The 27,073-nt window shown below is 40.0% G+C and overlaps 1 protein-coding gene across 4 annotated transcripts in view; it reads left to right on the forward strand.

The window, feature by feature from the left end:
• The window catches only part of MACROH2A1 (macroH2A.1 histone), a 66,558-nt gene extending 46,746 nt beyond the window's left edge, over positions 1 to 19,812 (forward strand). For all 4 annotated transcript variants that reach the window (XM_075856314.1, XM_075856313.1, XM_075856315.1 and 1 more), the window contains 2 exons: positions 4,509 to 4,683; positions 16,391 to 19,812. In XM_075856314.1, the coding sequence (XP_075712429.1) occupies positions 4,509 to 4,683; positions 16,391 to 16,556 (341 nt within the window). In that variant the 3' untranslated portion in view covers positions 16,557 to 19,812. The remainder of the gene's footprint in view (positions 1 to 4,508; positions 4,684 to 16,390) is intronic.
• Positions 19,813 to 27,073: the final 7,261 nt, after the last annotated feature.

Here is a 27,073-nt window from a genome sequence, read left to right on the forward strand (position 1 = left end):
GGCAGAGCAGGAGGCCATTGTGTCTCCTGTTGCCATAGCAGCAGTTGGCAGCCCTGATTGCATGTCAGGGCTGGCGAGGCGATCTGCTAGCAACCACTAAGATGCAGCGATCGTTTTTGATCGCTGCATCTAAGGGGTTAATGGTAGGGATCGGAGCTAGCTTCGGTTCCTGCCATTACGGGCGGGTCCTGAACGGCTTCCGTGCTAGGCAGATCAGGAGGCCAGTATTAAGCCTCCGGTTGCCATTGCAGCCACCGGAACCCCGGCAATTTCATTGCCGTGGTTCTGATGACCTGCAAACGCCTTAAATGCAGCGATCGCGTTTGAGCGCTGCATTTAAGGGGTTAATGGCGGGGATCAAAGCTAATTTCGGTCCCCGCCATTACAGCCGGATGTCAGCTGTAAGATACCGCTGACATCCAGCGATGATGGCACCGGTTCAGCTTCTGAGCCGGTGCCAAGCATTTGGCGTATGGATACGGCAAAATGCGGGAAGCATTAGCTTTCCATGACGTATCCATACAGAAAATATCGGGAAGGGGTTAATTGGTAGCACATTGACCCATTCATTTCTATAGCCCCATGCACACTACCCTGTTTTTCACGGATCCATGTGAGGGCTGTGGGACTGGGCCGCAAAACTCAAAGCAGGTCCTATTCCTGTTAATGTTTGTGGCCGGTCTTGCCCATTCAAGTCTTTGGCAACGTGAAAACCATGTGTATGCCATCCGTGTGCTGCTTGTGTTTTACAGATCCGTAGTTTAGGGGCCACAAAATTTAAACGGCTGTGTGTATGTAGCCGAAGTCTGCGCATCATGCTTTACAATCATGCATTGTGGGTAAGTTTTTTTTAATAGTTCACATAGAAATGCTCAAATCCATGGATACAAGTAGCTGGATTCCAAGATCTGCTTTATGGACTATTTTTCTATAGAACAAGTATAAAGTATAAGCACAACCAGTGATCAATTCAATAAACGTTATAGTGTTCCATAGAATCCCTATGGGATAAGGGAAACTTTGCTTACACCAGCGAAATCAGGGCTGAACAATTCTAGGAGGCCAGTAGCCACTTGCACCTAGCTTTTTGTATTTTTTTCAATTGTTGATTATCAATATGTTATTTTATAAGACTAACGGCTTCTGGGATTTTTTAGCCGGAATTTGGTATATAGTGAGACTTGAATGCAGGTTAAAATGAAATAAATTATATTTTTGGACTATTAACAGGACATCACATATAAAAGCTGATTAAATGGATGTAACCAGGTTCATTTTAAGTGAATGCTTAAAATGTGCAAAAAATATATACACATTTTCACATGGTGGAATAATCAGCAAAGAGAAAGTTTTATATAAGGGGCTGTTTCATGGAACCAATCCATTGTATGCACTCTTCCACTCGATTTACAATTGTGATAATGGTTTACACAGTTTATAAACCACTGGCTGCTTTTTGTTAACCTGCAAAGTTCCCTAAGTGCGTGCCCTTTCAAGGACAAGAAAACTTCAGACACACACCATGGACAACTTTTAATTCTAGAGGAAAAGTTGTAGTGCTAAGGTGAAACACTTAAGTTGCCACATTTTGCATATAATTCCCCATCTGATTACAGGAATGTCAGGTTGTTTTATTAGATTTCTCTTGAATTTATGAAGCATTCTCCATATGCCAAATGAAACAGTGGAACATAAATTAGAACAAATTGGAAATGTCCAGAGCTCAACTTCTTCAATATGTTAGGGAACAACGCCCAACTGCACAATTGTTCCTGGTACTCCCCTCACTCTATGAAATTTATAGGTGACCCTGGTTTTCCTGCAATCACTTTAATTTTCGTTCTTGATGATGGCTCTTTTATGTCTGTACAGAAAAAGAAAAGCAATAACGTAGAAGGAATGAGCGTGTTCATACCAAATAAAAGCAGGTTTTTTGGTCACCTCCTGAAAGATGTTGATCTGAAGAACACTGGCTTTCAATTATGTGCACATATTGCAATATTATTGCACAGCAGTGTCTTGAATTGTTTAACTTTAAATCTGCAGATGTATCATGACACCGAGCGGTTCAGTATAACTGTGAAAATCACCGTTTCGATAAGATTTTATGACCATGTTTGCTAAGAAATTTCATAATTGAGATCTTTGAAAGACTACAGTGAGCACACATGTTGATATGACCACAGGATAAATGACTTCCATAGAATAATGGGGCATACATGATATATCTGGATTTGTGTAGATGGAGGAGCATCAAAGGCATACAATCATTACTGATAATTTCTCTTACCGGGTAAAATATATTGGTTTGGTTGCAAGAGCAGATGATTTGATGGCAACTTATTACCTAAAAAGCTCTGAGAACATCTGGTATACATCCATAAATCTGAAGCTTCCTACTAGCTAGAGGTGCTTTAATAAATGTAGGTCAGATGGAGAGGACACTTTCTGATGTAACAAACTGTTGGCAATACAGTCCGGTGGGAGTCCATGGATAATATTTTATTAGGATGATGTATTATCTCTGACTGAAGACAGAGCAAGATAGTTCTCGTCAATGTTAAAATCTCAGTTGTAGTATGGTTCCAATGAAATTTATGTTATACTAATAATGTGTAGGAAATTAAAGATGACAACGTAAACGGGCTACTTGTATATTTCTCTTGAAGCCTGAGTGTCATTGCTCACTTCTTTAACGCCTTTCCTGTGTTTTGATCGGCATTCTTTTACAGGACCTTCATACTCAAGGTGTTTAAGAAATGTTGACATAATTTACAGGGGTATTCCCATGATAGTAGGGGATGGCACATAAGTAGGATATGCCATCACTTACTAAACAGTGGGGTCCGACTCCCACGAACTACATCAATCCTCAGAATCAAGGAGCAGCAATTGATCACTTCTGCTTCTTCACAGTATTTCTCTGCCCGGCAACGCTCCCCACTACCCACTGTTTAAAAAACTACAACACAGCCACATTCAGAAGAATAGACCTAAGTGCCTACATTCTCGTGATTAGTGGTGGTCTGAAAGGTCTGCCTTTCAAGGTGTCTGCTAGCTTTATGCCATAACATAAAAAAATTGGATTATCCCTTTAATTCTACTCATGTTATGATACAGTATTAAAAGCGGGATGGTTGTTACTCTCAGTAGGTGAAATAGCTGCTACACTATTAATAGTTGTGTTGAACTTAAAGGAGTTGTCCAGGAATACATTTTATTTATATTTTAACTTTATTGGACATATTTAAGCACATTTCTAATATAATGTCTGCTTACCTGTGGCAGCGTTACTCTGTTCTGATCTGCGGTCACGTAACCGCACCGAGAGTAAATTTTTCATTTCCTGTGATGTTCCGTGTCTTTACTCAGACAGCATCTCCGGCTGAGAAAGACACCACATTTACAGACAGTGGGCCGGGCGGATGTTTCATGAGCTCTTCAGAGCTCCGCCTCCTCTGGTCCTGCCACCTGTAAACATAGTTGATGACGCGCTGTGTCTCTACACAGCAGGAAGTACTGGCTGAGCAGAGACACGGAACGTTGTCTCTGCTTGTATACGCCCCCTTCTCCTATCTCAGAGTTCCCGCACTGCCTTCCCTTCTCCTCTCATTTCCCACGCCGCCCCCCATGGCCCCAGACCTCATCATCCCTGTGTATTACCCCATCATCCCTGTGTATTACCTCATCATCCCTGTATATAACCCCCATCATCCCTGTGTATTACCCTCAACATCCCTGTACATAACCCCCATCCCCCCTGTGTGATAATTACTGGTTGTGTGTGACAGTGCAGGGAGCTGGGTAACTGTAATTAGAGCAGGGAAGGACCCTGAGACTACAGATGGGCATGCAAGTATGCAAATAGCTGGAATGCTGTGGAGGGAGGAAGGAGGGATGTAAGCTGTCTCCTCAGATGCAGCAAGGGATCATGGGAATGGTGGGTTACAAGACAGGAAACAGCCAGGACCAGAAGCAAGGGATGTAAACAAACAGAGCAGCATTGGCGATTGAGATCAATACTGATTAGAAAGTATGTAGGGGGTTTTAGGGAAGGCAAACCAAGGCTGGGGGACACTTTTAGAAAATATTTTTTTCCTGGCCAACCGCTTTAAAGCTCTATACGATGCTAAAGTCCTGGTCCTACTTGACCTAACACTTCTTATACTTTTGCTGATAGAGTTGCTTGCTCTTGTTATGTTGCAGAATGTAATTTCTTACAGAGGTTCTCTGCATTGGACAATGCCTTTCTGATAGCGAGAGAGGCACTTTGTAGGTGCTCTCTACCTTGGCTAATAGATGAGGGTCCTGAACAAAGGAAACTTTCTATTAATTCAGAATTCCCTAATGGGGTATTTAAAAGTGGGTTTCTAAACCAGACCTCCCTTTTACCTAGTCAAGAAATACTATTGCATAAGACACAAAACTTTTTGGACAAGCAGGAGACCGTTATCAAGTTGGCACAATCCTGCTCACACTAATATTTCTTGTCTCTTGTGTATTTTCAGCCGCAGTAAGTTCAGGTCATGGATTGCCGGCAAAATTTGTAATCCACTGCAACAGCCCAAGTTGGGGCTCTGACCAGTGTGAAGAACTGCTGGAGAAGACAGTGAAGAACTGCTTGGCTTTGGCAGATGAGAAAAAAATTAAATCAATTGCCTTCCCTTCAATTGGCAGTGGAAGGTGAGTGATGTTTTACTGTTATAGCTAGTACCAATGGTGTAAGAGTAAATTCACTTTTTACCGTGTATAAATATAATCGACATAAAAATTTAATTGCATTGTAAATACGTTGCTTACTTGTTGGGTACTGAATTAGTAGGTATGTGTGAATAGTAAGGCCCTGTTCACACGGAGTTTTTTGCAGGAGGAAAATTCCTCCTGTAAAAACTGACCCTGGAGGTTTTCATGTTTGATGTGGTTTTTGACGTGGTTTTTGAGGCAGTTTTCCAGGCGGTTTTTCAGGCTGTTTTTGCCGAGGTTTTCACATGCATGAGGCTGGGTTCACACGACCATGTTACGTCCGTAATGTACGGAACGTATTTCGGCCGGAAGACCCGGACCGAAGACAGTGCAGGGAGCGGGGCTCCTAGCATCATAGTGATGTACGACGCTAGGAGTCCCTGCCTCTGCGTGGAACTACTGTCCCGTACTGTAATCATGTTTACAGTACGGGACAGTTGTCCTGCAGCGAGGCAGGGACTCCTAGCATCGTACATTACTATGATGCTAGGAGCCCGGCTCCCTGCACTGTCTTCGGTCCGGGTCTTCCGGCCGAAATACGTTCCGTACATTACGGACGTAACATGGTCGTGTGAACCCAGCCTGACATCCTTCTGTCAACGGATCTGTCACCATTGAAATGAATGGTGATGCAAACGGAACTTACTTCACACTTGCCTTTCCGTTGAGGGGTTCCCCTGACTGAAAGCACTGACGGAACCCCTCAGCAGAAACCACGCTGATGTGAACAGACCCACATTAAAAAAAACATTGTTTTCTGTTTGCATCATCATTGACTTCAATGCTGATGGATCCGTTGCTAATGGGATTCCCTACACTGCGGTATTGGTTCCGTCGAAACGACAGAACCCTTTGCACAACGGGGACAAACAGAAACCATTAGCAACGGATCTGTCACCACTTCACACTTGCCTTTCTGTTGAGGGGTTCCCCTGACTGAAAGCACCGACGGAACCCCTCAGCGGAAACCACGCTGATGTGAACAGGCCCACATAAAAATAAAAAAAGTATACTTACTTCTTGAATCAATTTCCCAACATCAATGTCCATTCGGTGGTACACCTCTGCTGTTGTCATGTCTGTTCCTGAAATGTTAAAAAAAAAAAAGAGATGACATACATGAACAACTGCATAACAAAATTTAAAAATGTAAAAAAAAAACATTTAAAAAAATGCAAAAAAAAAAAATGCACGTCTCCATACATGTATAGCATGTATGGAACATAGGAGCAAGTGCACTTACTTGGATTCGATTTGGATGCAGGACTTCGGTTTTCTGTATCCCTGAGTTCTGTCCACGATGTTTTTCAGCCTCCACGAGCAGACAGGAAATGACAGCCCCTTTCTGGGCTGGACTAGCAGCAGGAGACGACTCCTGCAAGAAACTCCTCCAAAACACTCGGCAATATACTCGTCAGAAAACACCTCACTAGTTCGAGGTGTTTTTTGACGTGTCCCCATTGATTTGGACGCGGAAACCGCATCAAGAAGGGTCATGTCCCTTCTTTTTGCCGCGAGGCGTTTTTTTTTACTCGCGGTAAAAAAACGCCTCCGTCTCCCATTGAAATCAATGGGAGTCATTTTGGGTCGTTTTTGGCGCGTTTTCCGACGCGTTTTCCGCGTCAAAAAACGTGTCAAAAAAACTCCGTGTGAACACAGCCTAAGGATTCATCAATACAAGCAAAAAGGCTCCACTGCATAAGTCCGTATTATCACTGCAAGGTGCAGAGTGCTAAAACATCATTTTTAATGAGTTGTTATTTTAAAAATTCCATATTTCACAATGATTCTAATAACCAAACAATTTCAAGCTCCAAAAAAGTAAATATCCAGTTCCTGATGCAGTTCAGGCGTACTATGGATGTATAATGTGTGGAAGAAAAATACTCCTGTGATAGCAAAGAGGACCAAAAAAATGTACCCTATTCTTTTTTTCCTAGTCTTGCAATTCTTGAGAAATAGGGTAATCGCCCTGAAAAGTGCGGCCCTATGCAGGAACCTGTTCCTAATATACCCCAATTCGGCCCTGTGCTTCTGGCGCGTTTCTTCTGTTGATTCACCCAGGGAGTGGGACTTGGGCAGAGAAGACTAAAAATAAATTTGTTTGGAGCTATTGCATCCTTTGCAGTGGCAAGTATGTTTACTGATTCCAGTACGCTAGGATGCCTGCGCATCTCAGGTCTCGGCACCTAGGGTCAATTTTTTTGGTCTTGGCTCCCACAGAAATATTTTCCTTCCACACCGTATACATCAATAAGAACACCTGAACTATGGTAGGAATTGGATATATTTTTTTTAGCTTGAAATTGTTTCTTGAAACAGTTTGGTTCTCTATTTTATTAAAACCATTGTGACATATAGACTTTTAAAATAATAACTCATAAAAAAGTTTTGTTTTAGCACTCTTCAACTTCCAGTAATAATACTAGTACTGAATTACCAGCAGTCCATGTCTTCCAGTTTACAAGGCGATTTCCAGTTTTTGTATTTCTTTTTCTGCTGTCCTACCTTCTATAACAAAGCATTCAAACCCATGCAAATCCAACACACAGAAAGCTGTAAAAAAGAGAACTGACAATGAGGCTTATACTTTCTTACTCCTACATACAATTAGTTCAGTGTGCTTTAGGGAAGCCGATAGAGACTCACATGAATGAGGTGACATGTGGTTTTATAATATTCCGCCATATTGACTATGTGGAGCCACACTGGTCACATGCTCTGGGCAAAAGTCATGAAGTAGAAGGCTAGCAAAGAAATAAAGTTCCTATCCTTCCTATAACCCATAGCTTTGTAAGTCTGTTTCATATCTCCTCCTTTGCACTGCATAGAATTTGAGTCGATCTTTCCATCTCCACCATTATAATGCCTCACCTCATTTTGACTTACCCTTCCTTTCTTTACCTTCTCAGGTTCTGGATTAAAATAGTGCGCTGAACTGTATTCTAGTCTATGTTACCTCCATTCTTCTGACAAAAGAAACTTAGCTGTTCCTAGAATTGATCACTTGTTAATACTTATCTATATTATTAAAACCACGTGACCTGTAAACTGACTTTCCAATTCACACAGCGTCTTATGTGTAGACCGGAAGACAGTTTCTCTATGAGACTCACATTCTATCTCATCAATATGCTTCCCCAGTAAGAGCAGCATATAACAGGGACAGATCCGTTCTCCTATTAGCCAAAATGGCACAAAAAAATATTGTGCCATTTGACTGATAGGACCGAACAAAGAATAAATTGGACTTCTAGTTACCAGTCCGGTGTTTTCACGAGTAGAGCACCACCAACCCTCCTCACAGCAATTGAGGGCTGGCTGCTGTGTATCTGCAAATGTAGCAGTCAGTCAACCACTGCCGAGAGCCAGGGAAGGTAGGGGGAGCACTCTGCTCATGAATACGCCGGACTGGTAACTATGAGTCCAGTGTATTCTTTGATCGCTTCTGTTAGTCAAAAGGGCACAATATTTTATTGTGCCATTTTGGCTGACCGAAGAACTTATCTGTTCCTGCAATACAGTGCCCTCACCTATAGCAGTATATTGAGGTGACAGATGCGCTTTTAAGTTAAATTATTATAGGGCCTCCCTACTTGAATAATAATAAACATGTGCTCATAAGTGTTTCCTTTCACTTAGTCGGCAGAAAAATTCCTCCCTCCCATTGACTTCAATAGGAGATTTGAGCAGAAGCCACCCGAACATTGAGCATGGCGCTTCTTTTTCCTGCTAGCTGAAGAAATCAGCTAGCGGGGAACAGAAGCATCCTACCCTCAATTAAATTGAGGGGCGGAATTTTGCGGCGGAATCCGCGACCGATTTCTCAACAAAATTTCCTTTATGTGGACATATCCTAATCTTGGAATATAGTTTGAAATTCTAACCATTTTGGAGGCCATGTAAATGTGTCTTTGGTTACCCGTTAATTAAACGTATTTATACATCTACACTTCTGCTCTCTACTCCATCTTCCATCTCTTTCGCGTTCATGTTACTCATAGTCAGGGCCCAGTACCTTATTGGTCTACACTGAGATAAGAACACCCATATTACAGTGTGCATGCAATCTTGCAGCTATGCATGCAAATTGCACTTAGGGTTTCTATTAATTTCAATAGAAAACAGCTATAATAATATGGTAAGACTTTCAGCAGATCTGTATAAGAAATATTACAAAATCACAATGCTCCCTTAGGCAGCTGAAGATGTATATCCGACGTAGTGTAGCCGGAAGTATTGTGTCTAATCTCCACATTTTTTATATTTTCCTTCGACCTGCATAATTTCTGCAAATTATAATTTCCTCTCTAATAGGCTCTATTCAGACAGGCGTTTGTGTGTGTGTGTGTGTGTGTGTGTGTGTGTGTGTGTTTATAAATAAATAAATAAATATATATATATATATATATATATATATATATATATATATCCATCATACCTCTGTAACGGCCGGGATCGGAGATACCTCTGATCCCAGCCGTTTAACCCTTAGATACCGTGGCTAACGGCGACCGCATCATCTAAGTGGCTACAGATGTAGGGGCCCCTCTGCCCCCCATCGGTGCCCGATGACCAGATCGAGGGGTGCCGAAGGGTTGCCATGGCAACCGGGGGTTAGGCCCCCAGGTTGCCATGACTAAATTTCTATTAAATTGCCTGTTTTACGCTGACAATCAATAATGCTTTGGTATACTTTGTATACCAAAATAATTAAATAAAGGGATCCTTAGATCACATTTTAACGTTTCCTAGTGCGAAAAATAGTAGTCAAAAATAGTAGTCTAATAACGTTTACTAGGAGGGGGCGTTGTTCACAGTAAAAAACAAAATAAAACCATTTTTTCCATAAAAGGTGGTTTTATTTATCAAAAGTGTTAAAGAAGATAAAATACACATATATGGTATTGCTGTGATCGTAACGACCCGTATAAAAAAAAATCAACACATTATTTAAACCATTCGATGAATGGCGTAAAGTAAAACGCAAAAAAACAATGGCGGACTAGCTTTTTTTCCATTTCCCCCATCCCCCAAAAATTTATGAAGGTTAATCAATAGATTATATGTACCCCAAAATGGCTCTATAAAAAAAATATGACTCGTCCCACAAAAAATAATCCCTCATACGGTTACATTGACATAAATATAAAGTTATGGCTCTTATAATGTGGTGAGATAAAACCTTTTTTTTTTTTTCATTAAATGTGTTGTTATTGTGCAAAAGTATTAAAACATTAAAAAAACTACATTCTTGATATCACCGTAAGGGTATGTGCACACGACAACGCCAAATACGTCTGAAATTACGGAGCTGTTTTCAGGAGAAAACCGCTCCAGAATTTCAGACTTTTTTACAAGTGCCCGTATTTTTCGCGGCGTTTTTTACGGACGTAATTGGAGCTGGTTTTCATTGGAGTCAATGAAAAACGGCTCCAATTACGTCCCAAGAAGTGTCCTGCACTTCTTTGACGCGGCCGTAATTTTATGCGCCATATTTTGACAGCGACCCGTAAAATGACAGCTCGACTGCACAGAACATCGTAAGACCCATTGCAAGCAATGGGGAGATGTTTGCAGACGTATTGGAGCCGTCTTTTCAGGTGTAAATCGAGGCGTAAAACGCCTGAATTACATCTGAAAATAGGTCGTGTGCACATACCCTAATGGTACCAACCCATAGAATAAAGGTAACATGTTATTTATGCCGCACTGTGAATGATGTAAATTTAAAACACAAAAAACTATGGTAGAATTGCTGGGGTTTTTTTTTTTAATACTCCCCACAAATTGTTTTTTATAAAAGTTTAAGGGGTTGTCTGGGCACAGGATAGGTCATCAGTATGTGATCGGTTGAGGTCCGACACCTGGACCACTCACTGATCAGATGTTTCGGCTGCCTCCGGGCACCAGATGTCCGTGCCGGAAGCAGTTGGCTCCGGTCACAGTATAGCGGGCGTGCTGCAGTTCTGCAGCTGTTCTCCTATTCAAGTGAATAGTTGCTGAGTTGCAATTTTGCAGCACGGCCGCTCTGCAGCATACCGAGCCATCTGCTTCCAACTGGAGACAGCTGGAACAGCTGATCGACACCAGGTGCGGGTGTCAGACCACCACCGATTTTATATACTGATGACCTTTCCTGTGGATAGGTCATTAGTATAAAAAACCGTCCTATGCCGACAACCCCTTTTAATCAATAAGTACTATGTACCCCACAATGGTGGCATTTAAAAATTCAACTCATACATCTCCGCTGATAAGAAAAAAAAAATTATGGCCCTCAGAATGTGGCGAAACAAATTCAAATATATTTTTCATGTAAAAAAGTAGAAAAACATAAAAAATCTATATAAATTTAGTATCGCTGTAATTGTAACAACCCACAGAATAAACTTTACATGTCTGTATTACTGCACCGTAAACAACGTAAAAATAAAATCCAAGAAACAACGGAAGTGTCTTTATTACTAATACATTAAATGTACCCGACAACGGTACCATTAACGGCTATGTAAACCTTTGAAAGGTGATTTTTTTATTTTTATAAAAAGGTCAATCAGTCTGTTTGGTGCAACTTTAAGTTTAGTTTTCATTAAAAATTATTTTTACTTTTTGAGATACGGCTGCTGTGTATTCTGCATGTGTCACGGCGCGGGGTGTGGACCCACTGGGCCGTACCGCGTAGCGGAGTAGCAACTGGCCAACAAGGTACAAAACAATGTCTATAGTTCAGAACGGATACCTGAGGCAATGTAGACAGTAGCGGGAGCACGACTTGACTTTCACAGCAGGTGACACCGCGGATGCAGCGGGAGGCACGACTTGACTTTCACTTGTAGATACGATAGCACAGGATACAGGGTACAGACCGCAGGAATGGGTAACACTGGGAACTGGAAAACACTGGGAGACCATTTGCAAGACAAACTTAGGTATACAAAAACGCTCAGGCAAAGAACCAGTGGGCAGAGCCCCTTATTCTAGTCCAGCAACCATTTGGGCTGATAACTGATGGGTGACAGCTGGACGCGTACTGGCCCTTTATGGCCGTGCACCCGAAAGACCGTGCTGGCGTCTCCCTGGAGGGAGCTGATGCCCTGAAGAGAGATGTCCATGGCCGGGATCGTCAAGGGGCAAGTCTAAACGACGACCCCCGGCCATAGACGTTACAGCATGAAAGCGGGTCATAAATTGGATGTGACAGATCAGAGACACGCAGATCCGGTCAGGTCCGCGGGACTGACAGATTTAGGTCTCCGCGAACGATACAGCTGCTCTGTATAGAGAATACAGAGCAGCTGTATCTCAAAAAGTAAAAATAATTTTTAATAATGCACCAAACACACTGATTGACCTTTTGATTTAAAAAAAAAAAATCCCTTTCAAAGGTGTACATACCCTTTAAAAAATATGGCTTGTTCCGCAAAAAACAAGCCCTCATACAGCTATGCCGATGGAAAAACTAAAAATAGTTGTGGCCCCGGGAACACATGATGAGAAAACAAAAAAAAACGCTGCGTCCTCAAGGTTAAAAATAGCTGCGTCCTTAGGGGATAAAACCACTGACAGGTGGAGTGAATAACATTGATTATCTTTTTACATTGGCACGTGTCAAGGGGTGATGTATTTTTAGGCAGCAAGTGAACAGTCCCTTCTTGAAGTTGATGTGCTGGAAGCAGAAAAAATGGCCCAGTGTAGAGCGACTTTGACAAGGGCTGCGATGGCTAGAAGACTTGGTCAGGGCATCACCAAATTAGCAGGTCTTCTAGGGTTTTCCCGGAATGCAGTGGTTAGTACCTACCATATGTGGCCCAAGGAAGGACAGTCGGTGAACTAGCAAAAGGGTCATGAGCACCCAAAGCTTATTGAGGCGAACTAGCCTGTCTGGACTGATCCCACAGAAAAGCTACCATAGCATAAATTGATTAAAAAAGAAAGGTCATGCTGACCATGATAGAAAGGTGTTAGAACTCACAGTGCATTGTAGCTTTCAGTGTTTGGGGCAGTGTAGCCACAGACCAGGCGGCGTGCCGATGCTAACCCCTGTCAACTGCCGAAAGTGGCTACAATGGCATGTCCGCACCAGAACTGGACCATGTAGCAATGTAAAAAGGTGACCTGGTCTAATGAAACACGTTTTCTTTTACATCATGTGGATGGGTTCGTGCGCGGCGCTTACCTGGGAAAAAGATGGCACCAGGATGCACCATGGGAAGAAGGCAAGCTGGCGGAGGCAGTGTGATGCTCTGGGCAATGTTCTGCTGGGAAACCTAGAGTCCTGGCATTAATGAGGATGTTACCTAGATACATACCGAAACATTGTTGCAGACCAAGTACTGCCCTTATGGCCATACCTCCCAACTTATTGGACAGAAAGGATCTGCTACTAACGTCTTGGTGCCAGATACACAGGAACCTTCAGAGGTCTTGTGAAGTGCGTGACTCGTCGAGTCAGAGCTGTTTTGGCAGCACGTGGGGAACCTACACATTATTAGGTGGTTTTAATGTTATGGTGGAACACTGTAGATGTCACCAAAATATCTATATTCTAAGGAATGTTTTTATATATATATAGTTCTAAATTCTGTTATGCCATTAACCACATGTCAGGCAGATTTAAGCACTATAAGGGTATGTTCACACGGCCAAATTTCAGACGTATACGAGGCGTATTATGCCTCGTTTTACGTCTGAAAATATGGCTACAATACGTCGGCAAACATCTGCCCATTCATTTGAATGGGTTTGCCGACGTACTGTGCAGACGACCTGTTATTTACGCGTCGTCGTTTGACAGCTGTCAAACGACGACTCGTAAAAATACAGCCTCGTCAAAAGAAGTGCAGGACACTTCTTTCAGACGTTTTTGGAGCTGTTTTCTCATAGACTCCAATGAAAACAGCTCCAAAAACGAGTTGGTAAAAAAATGAGTTGGTAAAAATGCGAGTTGGTAAAAAACGTCTGAAAAGCAGGGTCTGTTTTCCCTTGAAAACAGCTCTGGATTTTCAGACGTTTTGGTTGACTACGTGTGAACATACCCTAAGGGTTTTTGGTTGTACTATCATAAATTGCCACCATAAAAAGTCTGAAATTTTTTGTTTTTACCACTGGAGTAGTAGAACTGCACCAGTATAGGGTATGTTGTCCAAGATACATTTGAAAAAATAAGCTTATTTATAAAAAGAACTCGAAGTCAAACTGCATTATGAAAACAATATACAGTACTTTTAGTGGTGCAGCTGCTGAACTGAAAACATCTGTCAGGCAGACACGACTTCTGAAAGCAACAGAAACAGCTTAATTCCTCTTTATAACTGCAGAATAGGATTATGCTTTGGGCAGAAGGATCAAATAAATCATGTTCTACTTCAAGGAGCGAAAAAAAGAGTTATGTTCACAGAGCTGAAATGAAACACAACTTTTGCACAGTATTTTTATATGTGTAATGTTGGTACAAATCCCACATTTGTACTTTAAGAACCTTCTTTTTACAGTTTTATCCATCATAAATAGCCCATTTGTCACTTTCTATCATTCTCTTCATGATCACTTAAATGAAGGTATCATTTTCTATTTGGGATGTTGAAACTTAAATATCAATTTTTTTTTTGGGCTGAAAAAATAATTGCTTGCAAACTCACTTTATAGCCTAACTTCATTCAAAATGAGATATTCAAGTTTGAGTGCTGTTACGAACAATCGTTTACTGTAGATGTCCGTGAAAAACTGATCTAAACTATTATTTGCAGGGTTATTTCACTGGTCCTCTCACATTACTGTCCAAGTACCTGCCTGTAAAATGTATCTGCCTAGTACTCAAGAAAGCCGCCAGTGGACATCTTGTACCCTCCATTTCAGTGCTGAATGTATCCGCTAAATCAGACCCTCAGTGAAGGGACCATGGACATAACATAAAAATCTGCCTCTTTAGACCCCCATGAGCATGACTTAAGGGAAGCATGGGACATTGTGCTTAAAATGGTTGTCTTATCAGATACAATTGTCATAATGGAGCCACAGTAGTACTAATTTTGCCAGAAGAAGCCTTGTCTGGCCGCTGAAAATGTATTATTACATGGCTGCCATTCAGGCTATTTATTTTATACATTTGTCATACGAACAGGGGGTATATGGACAGGGCTTTCTTTTATACATGGGGCCTATATACATGGGGCATATGTACAGGGCTTTCAACTACTTTGTCTCAATGAGACAACCCCTTTAACTTCGTTGTTAGGGCCAGTTAATTAAGCCTGGCGTATGTGTAGGGGTGAACATAGTATACCAGCCCTACTGCATAAAAAAAATGGAAGTTATAGTGCCCATAAAATATTTCAGCCATGGTGCCCAAATAAGAGTGCCATTCAGCGTTAGCAGTAAATTGTAATGCTATAAAGGGTTCAAATAACCATGGAACACAGTGCTTGTATAATCCTGCTATACCATATTTAAACAATAGTGCCATGCAATGCCCAAATTATAATGCCATACCGTTCCTAAATTTCATACAAATTTCTGGCATAGAGTGCCCACTTTGTTTTTCTTAGAACTGAGAGAAGGGGAATTGCCGTTTTTTCTTTTGCTCTTTTTTTTTTTTTTTTAGAAGGATCCAAATGTATATAGTGCAAATTGTATGTGTCACTAGAAAAGTCTGCATTTCCCAATACTGTTAAAAAAAACGAAATTATCCGGGTATAAACCTGCCAGATGTATGCTAAAAGAACAAACTTTTGGCATTTCTCTGCCCCATAGAAAGCCTATAGGTACTGTACAAAATATGTCTTGTTACTTTTCTTTTTCTGGTGTACATGCCTAAAACAGATGTGTCCACCCTTACCTTTGCTTGAATTTGGTTGAGAATTCCAAATTCTCATGAAACCACTTCAATACAATATCGTGACATGCTAGCAAAACCCTTGACAGGCTGCCACCCACATCACAACCACTGGATGGCCACACAGACACATAGCATAGACATCTTATGTTTTTGTTTTGTTTTTCATTTTTAAATCTGGTCATCTCAGGATATGTTGAGGTAAGAGGATTTTTTTGGGGCCTTTTTTTAGTGTTTAAACGTGATGTGAATAAAGACTCATAGTATACATTTTTCTGTGCCACTCCTGTACAATGAGTGTACCTGGGGCTGTCAACTCCATGTTACTGACAGTTTCCTGTGCTACATGCTGCCCTCCCTTCCTGGTGATATGCCTTACTCTTAATTCCAGTTGGGCTGGGACCCCGTATTCTCTACTCCTTTTTCTCTGTATATTGCAGATCGGAGTTATCGTTTAAGTAACTTTTTAGGATTAAAAAAAAAAAAAGATATGTGATCTAATATTTACTTATTTTCAAATATTGCAAAAATGGCTGACTTTTTTGGGTTGTTAGTATTTTATTATTCTTGGCACGGAATATACAGAGAACCTTTTTGCATTGTCCATGATTTACATAAATATATGTTTAAAGCTTCATTTAATAAGTAGCTTCTCCTAAATATAAAACGGGTAGTCTGCTTTTCATTTCTTTATTTTTTTTTTACATTGCTTAGACAATAGCCCTATGTAATATTTTTTTTTTTTACATTTTTGTATTGATCCTGTTTGAGTTCAACACTGATAATTTATCTCCTACCCTTTTGATTTTGCAGAAATGGCTTCCCAAAGCAGACCGCCGCACAGCTTATCCTGAAAGCGATTTCCAACTACTTTGTGTCTACAATGTCCTCTTCAATCAAGACTGTGTATTTTGTGCTTTTTGACAGTGAAAGCATAGGCATATACGTACAGGAAATGGCAAAGTTAGATGCTAACTAAGCCTTTGAATCCAGCAAACCCCTCCAATCCAACTCTTTCCTATTACTAAAAATACATCGAGCCATTTTTGCAAAACTGCACCACAGTTTGAAAAACCTGCTCATTTGGGAAAGCAAGGATTGCACTTGACCTTTCTGAAATGTTTTCCTTTGGCACTGATAGCTGGCATTAAGTTTTTTTTATGCACTATATTTCATTGTCGTTAATTTAGAAGATTTTTATAGTTTTATTTTACTGAGGTATAAAATGATACAGATCGTAGTTGGGAGTATATTGTATTTTGTATGTGGACGACACAGAAGAACTATTTTGTAAATGTGTTGTGGTGCTTTTATTGTATAGTATGTGGTGCTCTATTTTTGTGTCTAATGTCTTCTGGTCCCTTATTTAAACACAAAGTTGTCTTTCTGCTTATTTTATGGTCGCCTGATTGAATCAGATTTCTAAGTAACCTCAAGCGAATGAAGAATTGTCTGTAATTCTGCACTTTTAGCTCATTAGGAATATTTTACAAGCACAAGTAAGCTGAATGTAGGAAGTTAGTGCACTGTTTCAGAACCCGGGCGGTTAATGATGCCATCTGTTATTGAAGAAAAAAAAGGTAATAAAACAGATGAGTGAACTTGTCATGGAGGAAAATAGATATTTTGTGCACTGAAAATATCATGAATTTGCTAAATAAATGTCAAGTTTATTTCCTCTTTCCTGGTTGTAACGAAATGGACTATCTACAGTAAACAAGTCCACTATGATTATGCCTTTAAATGATCTCATTTGGTGCTATATTTTTATCGATTCATATAAGGTCAGTTTCAGATGGCCGTAATGTGTTTGCATTTTAGCAGGTTTTTTTTTAAGGCTGCAATGCCAAGACCTACCACATTTCTTCTAACTCCATTTCAAATCACCATTGGGGCGTAATACAGATGATAAAATTCAGCCACATTATGGCTGTCTAAAACCGCCCTTAGTTAGCAAAAGTTGCACACTAGTGGTGTACAATGCGTCACATGTACATGCAACTAAGGGTATGTGCACACGTAAAATGCATTTACGTCTGAAATTACGGAGCTGTTTTCAGGAGAAAACAGCTCCGTAATTGCAGACGTAATTGCTCGCCCTCGCATTTTGAGAGGCGTCATTGACGGCCGTAATTTAGAGCTGTTCTTCATTGAATTCAATGAAAAACGGCTCAAATTACGTCCAAAGACAGCTGTCAAACGACGACGCGTAAATTACAGGTCGTCGGCACAGTACGTCGGCAAACCCATTCAAATGAATGGGCAGATGTTTGCCGACGTATTGGAGCCGTATTTTCAGGCGTAAATCGAGGGGTAATACGCCTCGGTTACGCCTGAAAATAGGTCGTGTGAACCCAGCCTAAAGGTCTTTGCGCTATACACCAGTTACTAATGAAACACCATAAACTATTCTCTCTTCAAATTATAGTGTTTGGAACAGAACTTGCTATACTGTTAGTAAAATCCAGCATGCTGTAAATTAAACCCTATTGGATAGAGACCTTTTTAACTTTTTCAGACTGCGCAGCATAGAGGTAACAGTTTCTGTATAAAAAGGTACACAAATAGCTTTTGCAGCCGAACTGTTGGAACATGTAGTCAAATTTGATCTTATTAAAAAGAGAACACTAGTCCACAAGTACCCTTATAATATGAAATTGATGGCCAAATATATTACAGTAGGGGGTACAGAAAATGACCCTCATTTTGCCAGCTGGTTTTGCTTGCAGTTTGTTGCAGTGACATTACCAATAGTTTGTCCTTACAAGGGGTATTCTGGTTTGAGCGAATAAAGCCTATTTTTTGTATAATTAATAGTTATAAACTTGTTGAATATGTAGAGTTGTCTAATATACTTTGTATCAATTCTTGATGGTTTTCAAGATCCTTGCTTGTAGTCATTGAATGAGGCCCTCTCATTGTTTACTTCTAGAGGATAGCAATCTGTTCAGGCCATGTCCTGAACACACAGGTGCATTGCTTGTTACAGTACAGTTATCAGAGCTCACCCTTGTAACGAGACATGCACCTGTGTGATAATCACATGACTAGGACAAATTTTCATGCTCTAGAAGTAAAGAAACAATGGAGGATCCCATTCATTTACTACAAACAGCTCTTGGCGATCATGAGTTCTTGAAAAATAAAGTATATTAGAAAACTTCATTATGGAATAAATAAGTTAAATCCACTGAAACACCCGCATAATTACTACATATTATTTAAAGAGATTGTTTGATATTAGAAAAAATAAATCTGCGCCACTCTTGTCCATGGGCTGCATCTGGTATTGCACCTCTGCCTCATTCAAGTTAGTCAGTCTCTGAAAGCAGTAAAAAGCGTAAGCACAGAACATTTCATCTTGGCTGTCATGGTTTGTGATCAGTTGTATAAATAAGCACATGGTTAAAAAAAAATAACCAATACAATTGTATGGGGAAATGCTACATTTGTTCACTTTAAAGCTAGCTTCTACCTAAGCAAACAGATTTGTCAAATAAAGTAAACCTGCAGTTCATTTGCTACATTTTAACTTGACATTATAGTCCCTGTTTCAACAAATTTTGCATAAATCAATAGTACAAGCGAAGATACTTTGGAAATATCATTACAGAAAAAAAATGCCTTTTTCTCCACTTATCAGTCACTTCTCATTCCCCTGTCTCCTGCACTAACCACTCACTCTCAATTCACTGCTAAAATAAGTCTTGAGAGAAGCAGACATTAGATGGATTTTTCACCTACACTGAGGGATCAGCTTACAGCTCCTGCCCATAGAAGTCTGTGGAGAGGGGGAAGAGGGAACAGCAGATCTTCTATTTTCTGTGTGTACTGTTTATGGGAGACATCCTAGCACCAATAGACAATTAGAGATGGGGCCTGCAGAGGGGAAAAATGCAGAATACAAGTCACTTAATGGGTGATAATAGTGTTATCCCTCATGTACACACACACGACGGCTGATTCTGAAAAGTCACCTAAAATGTCAACTACGCTTTAAGTAATATTTACAATCACTCCAATGTCATTATTTAGGACCCTCTTATTTATTTATTTTTTAGCCCAATGCAACAATGTTGCATAAAGAGGTTACTCTCCTGGTAATTAAGGGTTCAGTCATGTTTCGTATTTGCCTTGTATTCCACAGCTTAAAATACGCTGAAAAAAAATGTACAATGTAAGCCTATGGGACAAATATTCTACAGCACAAGAAATTAAGAGATTTTTCTGATTTGCGGAAATTTTTCCCCATTGGACATTGATTGTATACGCTGTAGAAATACAAGGCAAGTACGCCACGTATGACTGAATTATTCTCTTAAGGGAATAACTCAAGAAGACAACCCCTTTTGTAAAAAATAAAAACAGCCTGGTGATCAGCTAGTCATTGCCGGTTCAGCTTCAGAAACCCCCGAGGATCAGCTGTCTAGGCCTGGTAACTCTTTGTTAACAGCTCTTTGCTCTGGCTCGTAGAGGGGCAGATGGAATAATCAACCTCCTCTATGATGTCTTTATTCCCTAATAGGGCAAATGGAAAGGGACTGTGTTAGTGAGATAACTCCTTTAATGGGGTTAGAAGATGTCTAAACAAAGATGTCTTCCCTATCGGTTGTGTTTTAGTTTGTCTTATTGTACTTGTTTGTTGTGTCCTCATTTTCCAAAAAGTTATCCACAAAATCTGTCACAAAGGTAATAGTGATTCTCTATAAATATTCAACTGTTGCCTAACCAATAAATTCAATTTCTTGCCCATAAAAAAAAATCTGAAAATGACATGCAATACTGATAGTGATGTAGCTTTGATTGACTTATAATGCAAAGCAAACTGTACATTTTTCCGGATATTGTAATGTAGTGACACTGATGTGTAAAATTATGCCATTTCAAAAGTGGATTCAGTTCCGAAATGTTTTGTTATTTTATGGCAAATAAATTGTTGCTTAAATAATTTCATTGGTTGTGATTGACAGTCTGTTTGTTTATATTAATTAGGGGGGAAATGTGTTTGTCATTTTAGATCACCTGGAAGGAGCTGTCACATATGCTCTCATCACTTCTGAGTGGGCCCAGGCTCCCTCATTGACATAGGTGCATAATGAGTCCCCACATCTTCTCCTTTAAAATATCTGACAAATGTTTTATTTCAAATTCCACATAAAAGATAAAAACCGCAATAGCCACTCAATGTATGGAAAGGCAGGGTACAAATTACATTTGTTTTATACCCACCCTTTTTGGTTTCTTTCCCTTATCAAGCTATTCCATAATTACAGTACCATATTGACCATAGTTTAGTGTCTCATGGATTTCTCAGCCTTCTCTAGTGTATTCATTCTTTTTTTTTTAGAGATGCTACCCACGGAGGATCATTTGCTTTCCAATTGATAGCTATTGGTCTTCTGTCCAGTTGTAAACCCTTTAATGAAACTATTATATTTTGTCCATTTATATCAATCCTACACACCAATATGACATTGGTTGGATCAAAAGGAATATCAACCTGAAATATTTTATTCATTTCCATAAATCTAGCCCAATAACGGTGTAGCTTAGGACATGCCACATCATGTGGAGATTAGTTCTGCATTTGGGTTTTAACATCTAGGGCAGTTTGAATCAGAACTTAGCCCAAATTTATATAGCATATTCGGTGTATAGTAAGCAAAATGTAGAATAAATAACAGATTCTGATAAGACTGGTTACTTGTGGTTTTAACCACCATCTTCAATGCATCACCCCAGGGCCCTCAGTGATTAACCAGAACTAGAATTTATTGACTTGTTGCCACATGCTGAGAGAAGTGCACCATAAAGTATAGATATTAAACCTTAAGTATAATAAATTTATTATACCATTTTCCTCCTTCACAAACTATTCCCTCCCCATTTGTAGTTTTATTGCATAAAATACTTGTGCATAACATATAAAGTCCTTATTTGACAAACCATGTTCCAACTGTAATTCAGCAAATGTTTGAATTTTCGCATTCTTAACTAATTGGTTTATGTACGTAATCCCATATTCTACCCATGTTTTATATCCTTGTAATTCACCCCATCTATATTTAATATTCTTCCATATTGGTGTGCACTTTGTATAACCTCTTACCCCCAAAATCTTTTTAAATCTATTCCACACTTCTCATAATAGTGCACATGTAGGAGGAGATGCAGTACCAAACATTCCTGTTCTAATAACATTTATTATCATATTTTAAACTAGTGGGTCTCCTTTTTCCCTTAAATACCTTTTTATACAACCACTTTCACTCACCAAGTGTGATAATTGTGCAGCATAAAAAAATAAAACTTTGTTAGGTATACCCATTCCCTCTTTGTTTTTGTTTTGTTTTCATTTGTTAATTTTTCTAGATTTATGCCAGTTTTTTCCACTTCCACAAGAGTTCCCTTCTGAGTGCATAGTGTCTTAAAGGGGTTTTCCCACAAAATACATGTATCCCCTATCCACAGGATCGGGGATAAATATGTAATCGCTGGGGATAATGAGAACGGGGGACCGAAAGTCCCTCGTAGTACTCCTTGAGAATTGAGCGCATGCTCGGCCAGTGCTCCATTAATTTCTATGGGACTTCTGTGCCCGCTGTCTCCGGCAGCTTCATAGAAATTAATGGAGCGCTGATCGAACATGCAACTTTCGGTTCCCCATGCTCCTCATCGCTGGGGGACCGATGAGGAGCAGCTTTGACCCTTTCAAGCTAGACTACTGCCATATTAATTCTACCGCCCATCAACCCCGGCAGATTTAGGAAGAGTCAACATATGTTTATTGAGGTTGTTTTCCCCCTTATGAACCAAGTCTGATGAGACTGGATCAATGTATCAAGCACATTATCCAATTGTAATGTCAACAGTTTTGCCAGAATCTTCAGAATAGTTTGAATTAAGTAGTGCCCTTGATCTAAACGACCAAATTGTTGCGGGCAAAAAGCTATGCTCATTTCAAAGATAAAGACTCTCAACAACATTCAATAGATTTCACCTGGCAGACCATCACAGCATGTGGCCTTGTCTCTAGGTAGTTTACTCACTGCTATCATAAGTTTGTCCAAAGTAAAAGTCTTGACTATTGGGTAAATGTGGAAGAGCTATCCCTTCCAGGTATTTTCCAATTGACATACCTTAACCCCTTTAGGACGCAGCCTGTTTTGGCCTTGTGGCACAGACGATATTTTCAAATCTGACGTGTTACTTTATGTGGTAATAACTCCGGAATGCTTTTACCTATCCAAGCGATTCTGAGATTGTTTTCTCGTGACATATTGTACTTTATGATAGTGGAAAAATTTGGTTGATAAATTCAATATTTATTTGTGAAAAACACCAAAATTTAGAGAAAATTTGCAAAAATGTGCATTTTTCTAAATTTAAATGTATCTGCTTGTAAAACCGATCGTAATACCACACAAAATAGTCACTAGTTACCATTTCCCATATGTGTACTTTATATTTGCATCGTTTTTTGAACATCCTTTTATTTTTCTAGAATATTACAAGGCTTAGAACTTTAGCAGCAATTTCTCACATTTTCAAGAAAATTTCAAAAGGCTATTTTTACAGGGGCCAGTTCAGTTCTGAAGTGGTTTTGAGGGTCTTATATATTAGAATACCCCAATAAATTACCCCATTTTAAAAACTGCACCCCTCAAAGTATTCAAAACAGCATTCAGAAAGTATTTTAACCCTTTAGGCGTTTCACAGGAAATAAAGCAAAGTAGAGGGAAAATGTACAAATTTCTCTTTTTTTTTTTGCCGAAATTCATTTGTGATAAAAAAAATTGTGCAACACAGAAGGTTTTACCAGAGAAACGCAACTCAATATTTATTGCCCAGGTCCTGCAGTTTTTAGGAATATTCCACATGTGGCCTTAGTGCCCTAATGGACCGAAACACCTGTCTCAGAAGCAAAGGAGCACCTGGTGGAGTTTGGGGCCTGCTTATTTTTAGATTATATTTTAGGCACCATGTCGAGTTTGAAGAGGTCTTGTGGTGCCAAAACAGTGGAAACTCCCCAAAAGTGACCCCATTTTGGAAACTAGACCCACTCAAGGAATTTATATAGAGGTATAGTTAGCACTTTGAGCCCACAGGTATTTTGCTATATTAATTGGAGTTAGTCTGTGAAAATGAAAATCTGCTTTTTTCTGAAATAACATAGACATTTTTAATATTTACAAGGAATAAAGAAGAAAATTCACCCCAAAATTTGTAAAGCATCTTCTCCCGATTACGGAAATACCCCATATGTGGTAATAAACTGCTGTTTGGACCCACAGCAGAGCTCAGAAGGGAGGGAGCGCCATTTGGATTTTGGAGCGCAGATTTTGCTGTATTGGTTTTTAGTGCCATGTCGCGATTGCAGCGCCCTGGAGGGAACAAAATAGTGGAAACCCCCCAAAAGTGACCCCATTTTGGAAACTAGACCCCTCAAGGAATTTTTCTAGGGGTTTAGTAAGCATTTATACCACACAGGTCTTTTGCAGAATTTATTCGAATTAGGCCGTGAAAATGAATATAAACATTTTTGTCCACTAAAATGTAGAATTTTTTCATTTTCACAAGGGATAAAGGAGAAAAAGTCGCCCCAAATTTGTAACGCAATCTCTCCCGAGTATGACAATACCCCACATGTGGTAATAATTTATTTTTTTAATAGAAATTAATTAACCTTTGCAGGACTGATCCTTTTTTGCTATTCCATTTTAGTTTTTCAATCCCCGCCTTCCAAACGCCATAACTTTTTTATTTTTCCATGAATTGAGCGGTGTGAGAGCTTATTTTTGGCAGGACGAGCTGTAGTTTTTATTGGTACCATTTTTTGGTAGATGCAAATTTTTGATCACTTTTTATTACATTTTATTTAGAGCTTTGGTGGCCAAAAACAGTGATTTTGGCGTTTTTAAATTCTTTATTTCTTAAGGCGTTCATAATGCGCTATAATTGACTATTTTACTTTATTCTGCGGGTCAGTACGATTACAGCGATACCATATGTATATAGTTTTTTTTATGTTTTGCAGCGTTTGCACAATAAAAACACTTCTTTATAAAATAATTTATTTTCTGTGTCACCATATTCTGAGGCGTAACTTTTTTATTTTTCCGTCAAAAAAGCATGTGTAAGGACTTGTTTCTTGCGGGACGGGTTGTAGTTTTTATTGGTACTATTTTCGGGTACATGCGACTTTTTGATCACTTTTTATTCTATATTTTGAATGGGGTGGTGACCAAAAAATAGTGATTCTGGCATTGTATTTAGTTTGTTTTTTTTGCGGTGTTCACCGTGCGGTAAAAATAACATTGTAGTTTTATAGATTGGGTCGTAACGAACGCGGTGATACCAAATATGTGTACTGTTTTTTAACTATTTCATTTTTTTCCTATAATAAGAGACGTATTATAGGAAAAAAAATCTTTTATTTTTACACTTTTGTAAAACATTTTTATTAACTTTTTTTTATTTTTTATTTACTTTTTACACTTTCTTTTTTTACCTGCAGCTCTGATCGCTGCTAGAATACATTACACTACCTTGGTAGTGTAACGTATTCCAACTGTCAGTGTGACGTCACAGTCACTCTGACAGTTAGTCTACGAGGACCAGCCAGAGGCTGGTCCTCATAGGCTTGCATACATGGCAGACCCGGGGGCCGTTGTCTGGCCCCCGGGTGCCATCACAAGCATCAGCAGCCCCCACAATTGCATGGTGGCTGCTGATCTGCTACAAACCCTGTACATGCGGAGATAGCAATCGAGCCCCGCATGTAACGGGTTAATTGCCGAAATTAGCGGCAATGAGCCGCTGATCGGCAACTAGTGGAGTGTCAGATGTCAGGAACAGCTGACTTCCCGGTTCCCGATGCACACTGTCGCCGACACTGTCACAGACACTGTCATCGACAGTGTGCATCGCGAACGGCAGTGACGTCCTGTCACTCTGACAGGAAGTCTATCAGGAGACTGGTCCTGATAGGCTTCCGTACATGGCAGACACGGAGGCCATTACTTGGCCTCCGATCGCCATGCTAGCCATCTGCATACCTCGCGATTTCATCGTGATGTCTGCCGATGAGCTAGAAACCCCTGAATGTGGTGATTGCAATCGATCACCGCAATCAAGGGGTTAATTGCCGGAATCAGCGGAAATAAGCCGCTGATCGGCATACAGTGGAGTGCCAGCTGTCAGGGACAGCTGGCCTCCCGGTTCCCGGTGCACACTGTCGCCGACAGTGTGCACCGGGAACCACGCAGTAACTGTACGTCCCTGCGCCTTAAGACACTGGCCACATGGACGTACAATTGCGTCCTGGTTCGCCTAGGGGTTAATTCCAGATGTGTACAGTTCCTGGTAATGTGACAAATTCACTTCTGATTTTACTCCTATCACTAACCATTCCGCTTTTAATTAGAATTGCCCCATTCGCTCTTTTTTTTTTTTTTTAACTGGAAAGATATTAAACTTGCTTGCAATCTTGTGGAGCTGTGTCCTTTTAACTGAATGGCTATCTTAGCTTTTTCATAGTACATTAATCTCCGTTTTTTTTCCTCAGCAGAATTCTATTTAATTTTATTCTCACTAGTTGAATTCAATGCATGTCCTTCCTCAAGACTACAGATAAGCTTGTTTTAGTTATTTGATTATTACGTTTCCGTTTACTACATGTTATACACTCCTCAACATTGAAATTGCAATACCAAGAAGGTCAGCCATAAGGTTATGCAAATCAAGGAATTAGCAGGCCACTAAGATCTGCAAATGATCAAGTTTTCAAGCACCGAGCTCCAATCTGTGGCATGTGGGTGGGGCATAAAAGCCAGATTAAATGCAAAGTTTTTTAGCCACATGAAACCTCAAAAATCGGATCAAGTGATGTGGGATGATTGTGCAATGCCTTCTGTTCGTCAACGTACTAGTTACCGCCACTGAGTCGCAAACTGAGAGGGACAGAATCCTTGAACTGAGAGACCTGGAATTATCATCCCAGGAGATCGCTACATTCCTACGCCGAGATGTCAGCACTGTTTAACTTTGTGTGTCCTGTAAGTTGGGAGAACAGCAACGAACGGGAATATAATGCAATATTTGGGTTGAAAAATTGGACCTTGGAGAGGCGCTGCTGATATAGTTGGAATAAAATCGAGGTAGAAGTGTTGCATATAATAGTCATTAATTTATTGAGGCTACGCGTTTCAACGCTGAACTAGCATCTTCATCAGGCCAGGAGACCAACAATAAGAAGACCACCTATAATAGAGTGTAACGTTTTGTAAAACCCTTAAAAAAAAAACACCAAACACAGGTCAAAGCTCACCTCTGACATCATGTGGGGTCAGTGTGATGCAAACGAACTAACGTCAAAATAGCACTTGAAAATAAAAGCAGTCATAATAAATGCAAATCAATAAATAAATACAGGAAATGCAGGATGAAGATAGCGATCAAAGTCACAATAACATGAAGAACAGATAATTAATGTGT

The sequence above is a fragment of the Rhinoderma darwinii genome, chromosome 3 (assembly GCF_050947455.1).
Source record: "Rhinoderma darwinii isolate aRhiDar2 chromosome 3, aRhiDar2.hap1, whole genome shotgun sequence".
Lineage (NCBI taxonomy): Eukaryota > Metazoa > Chordata > Amphibia > Anura > Rhinodermatidae > Rhinoderma > Rhinoderma darwinii.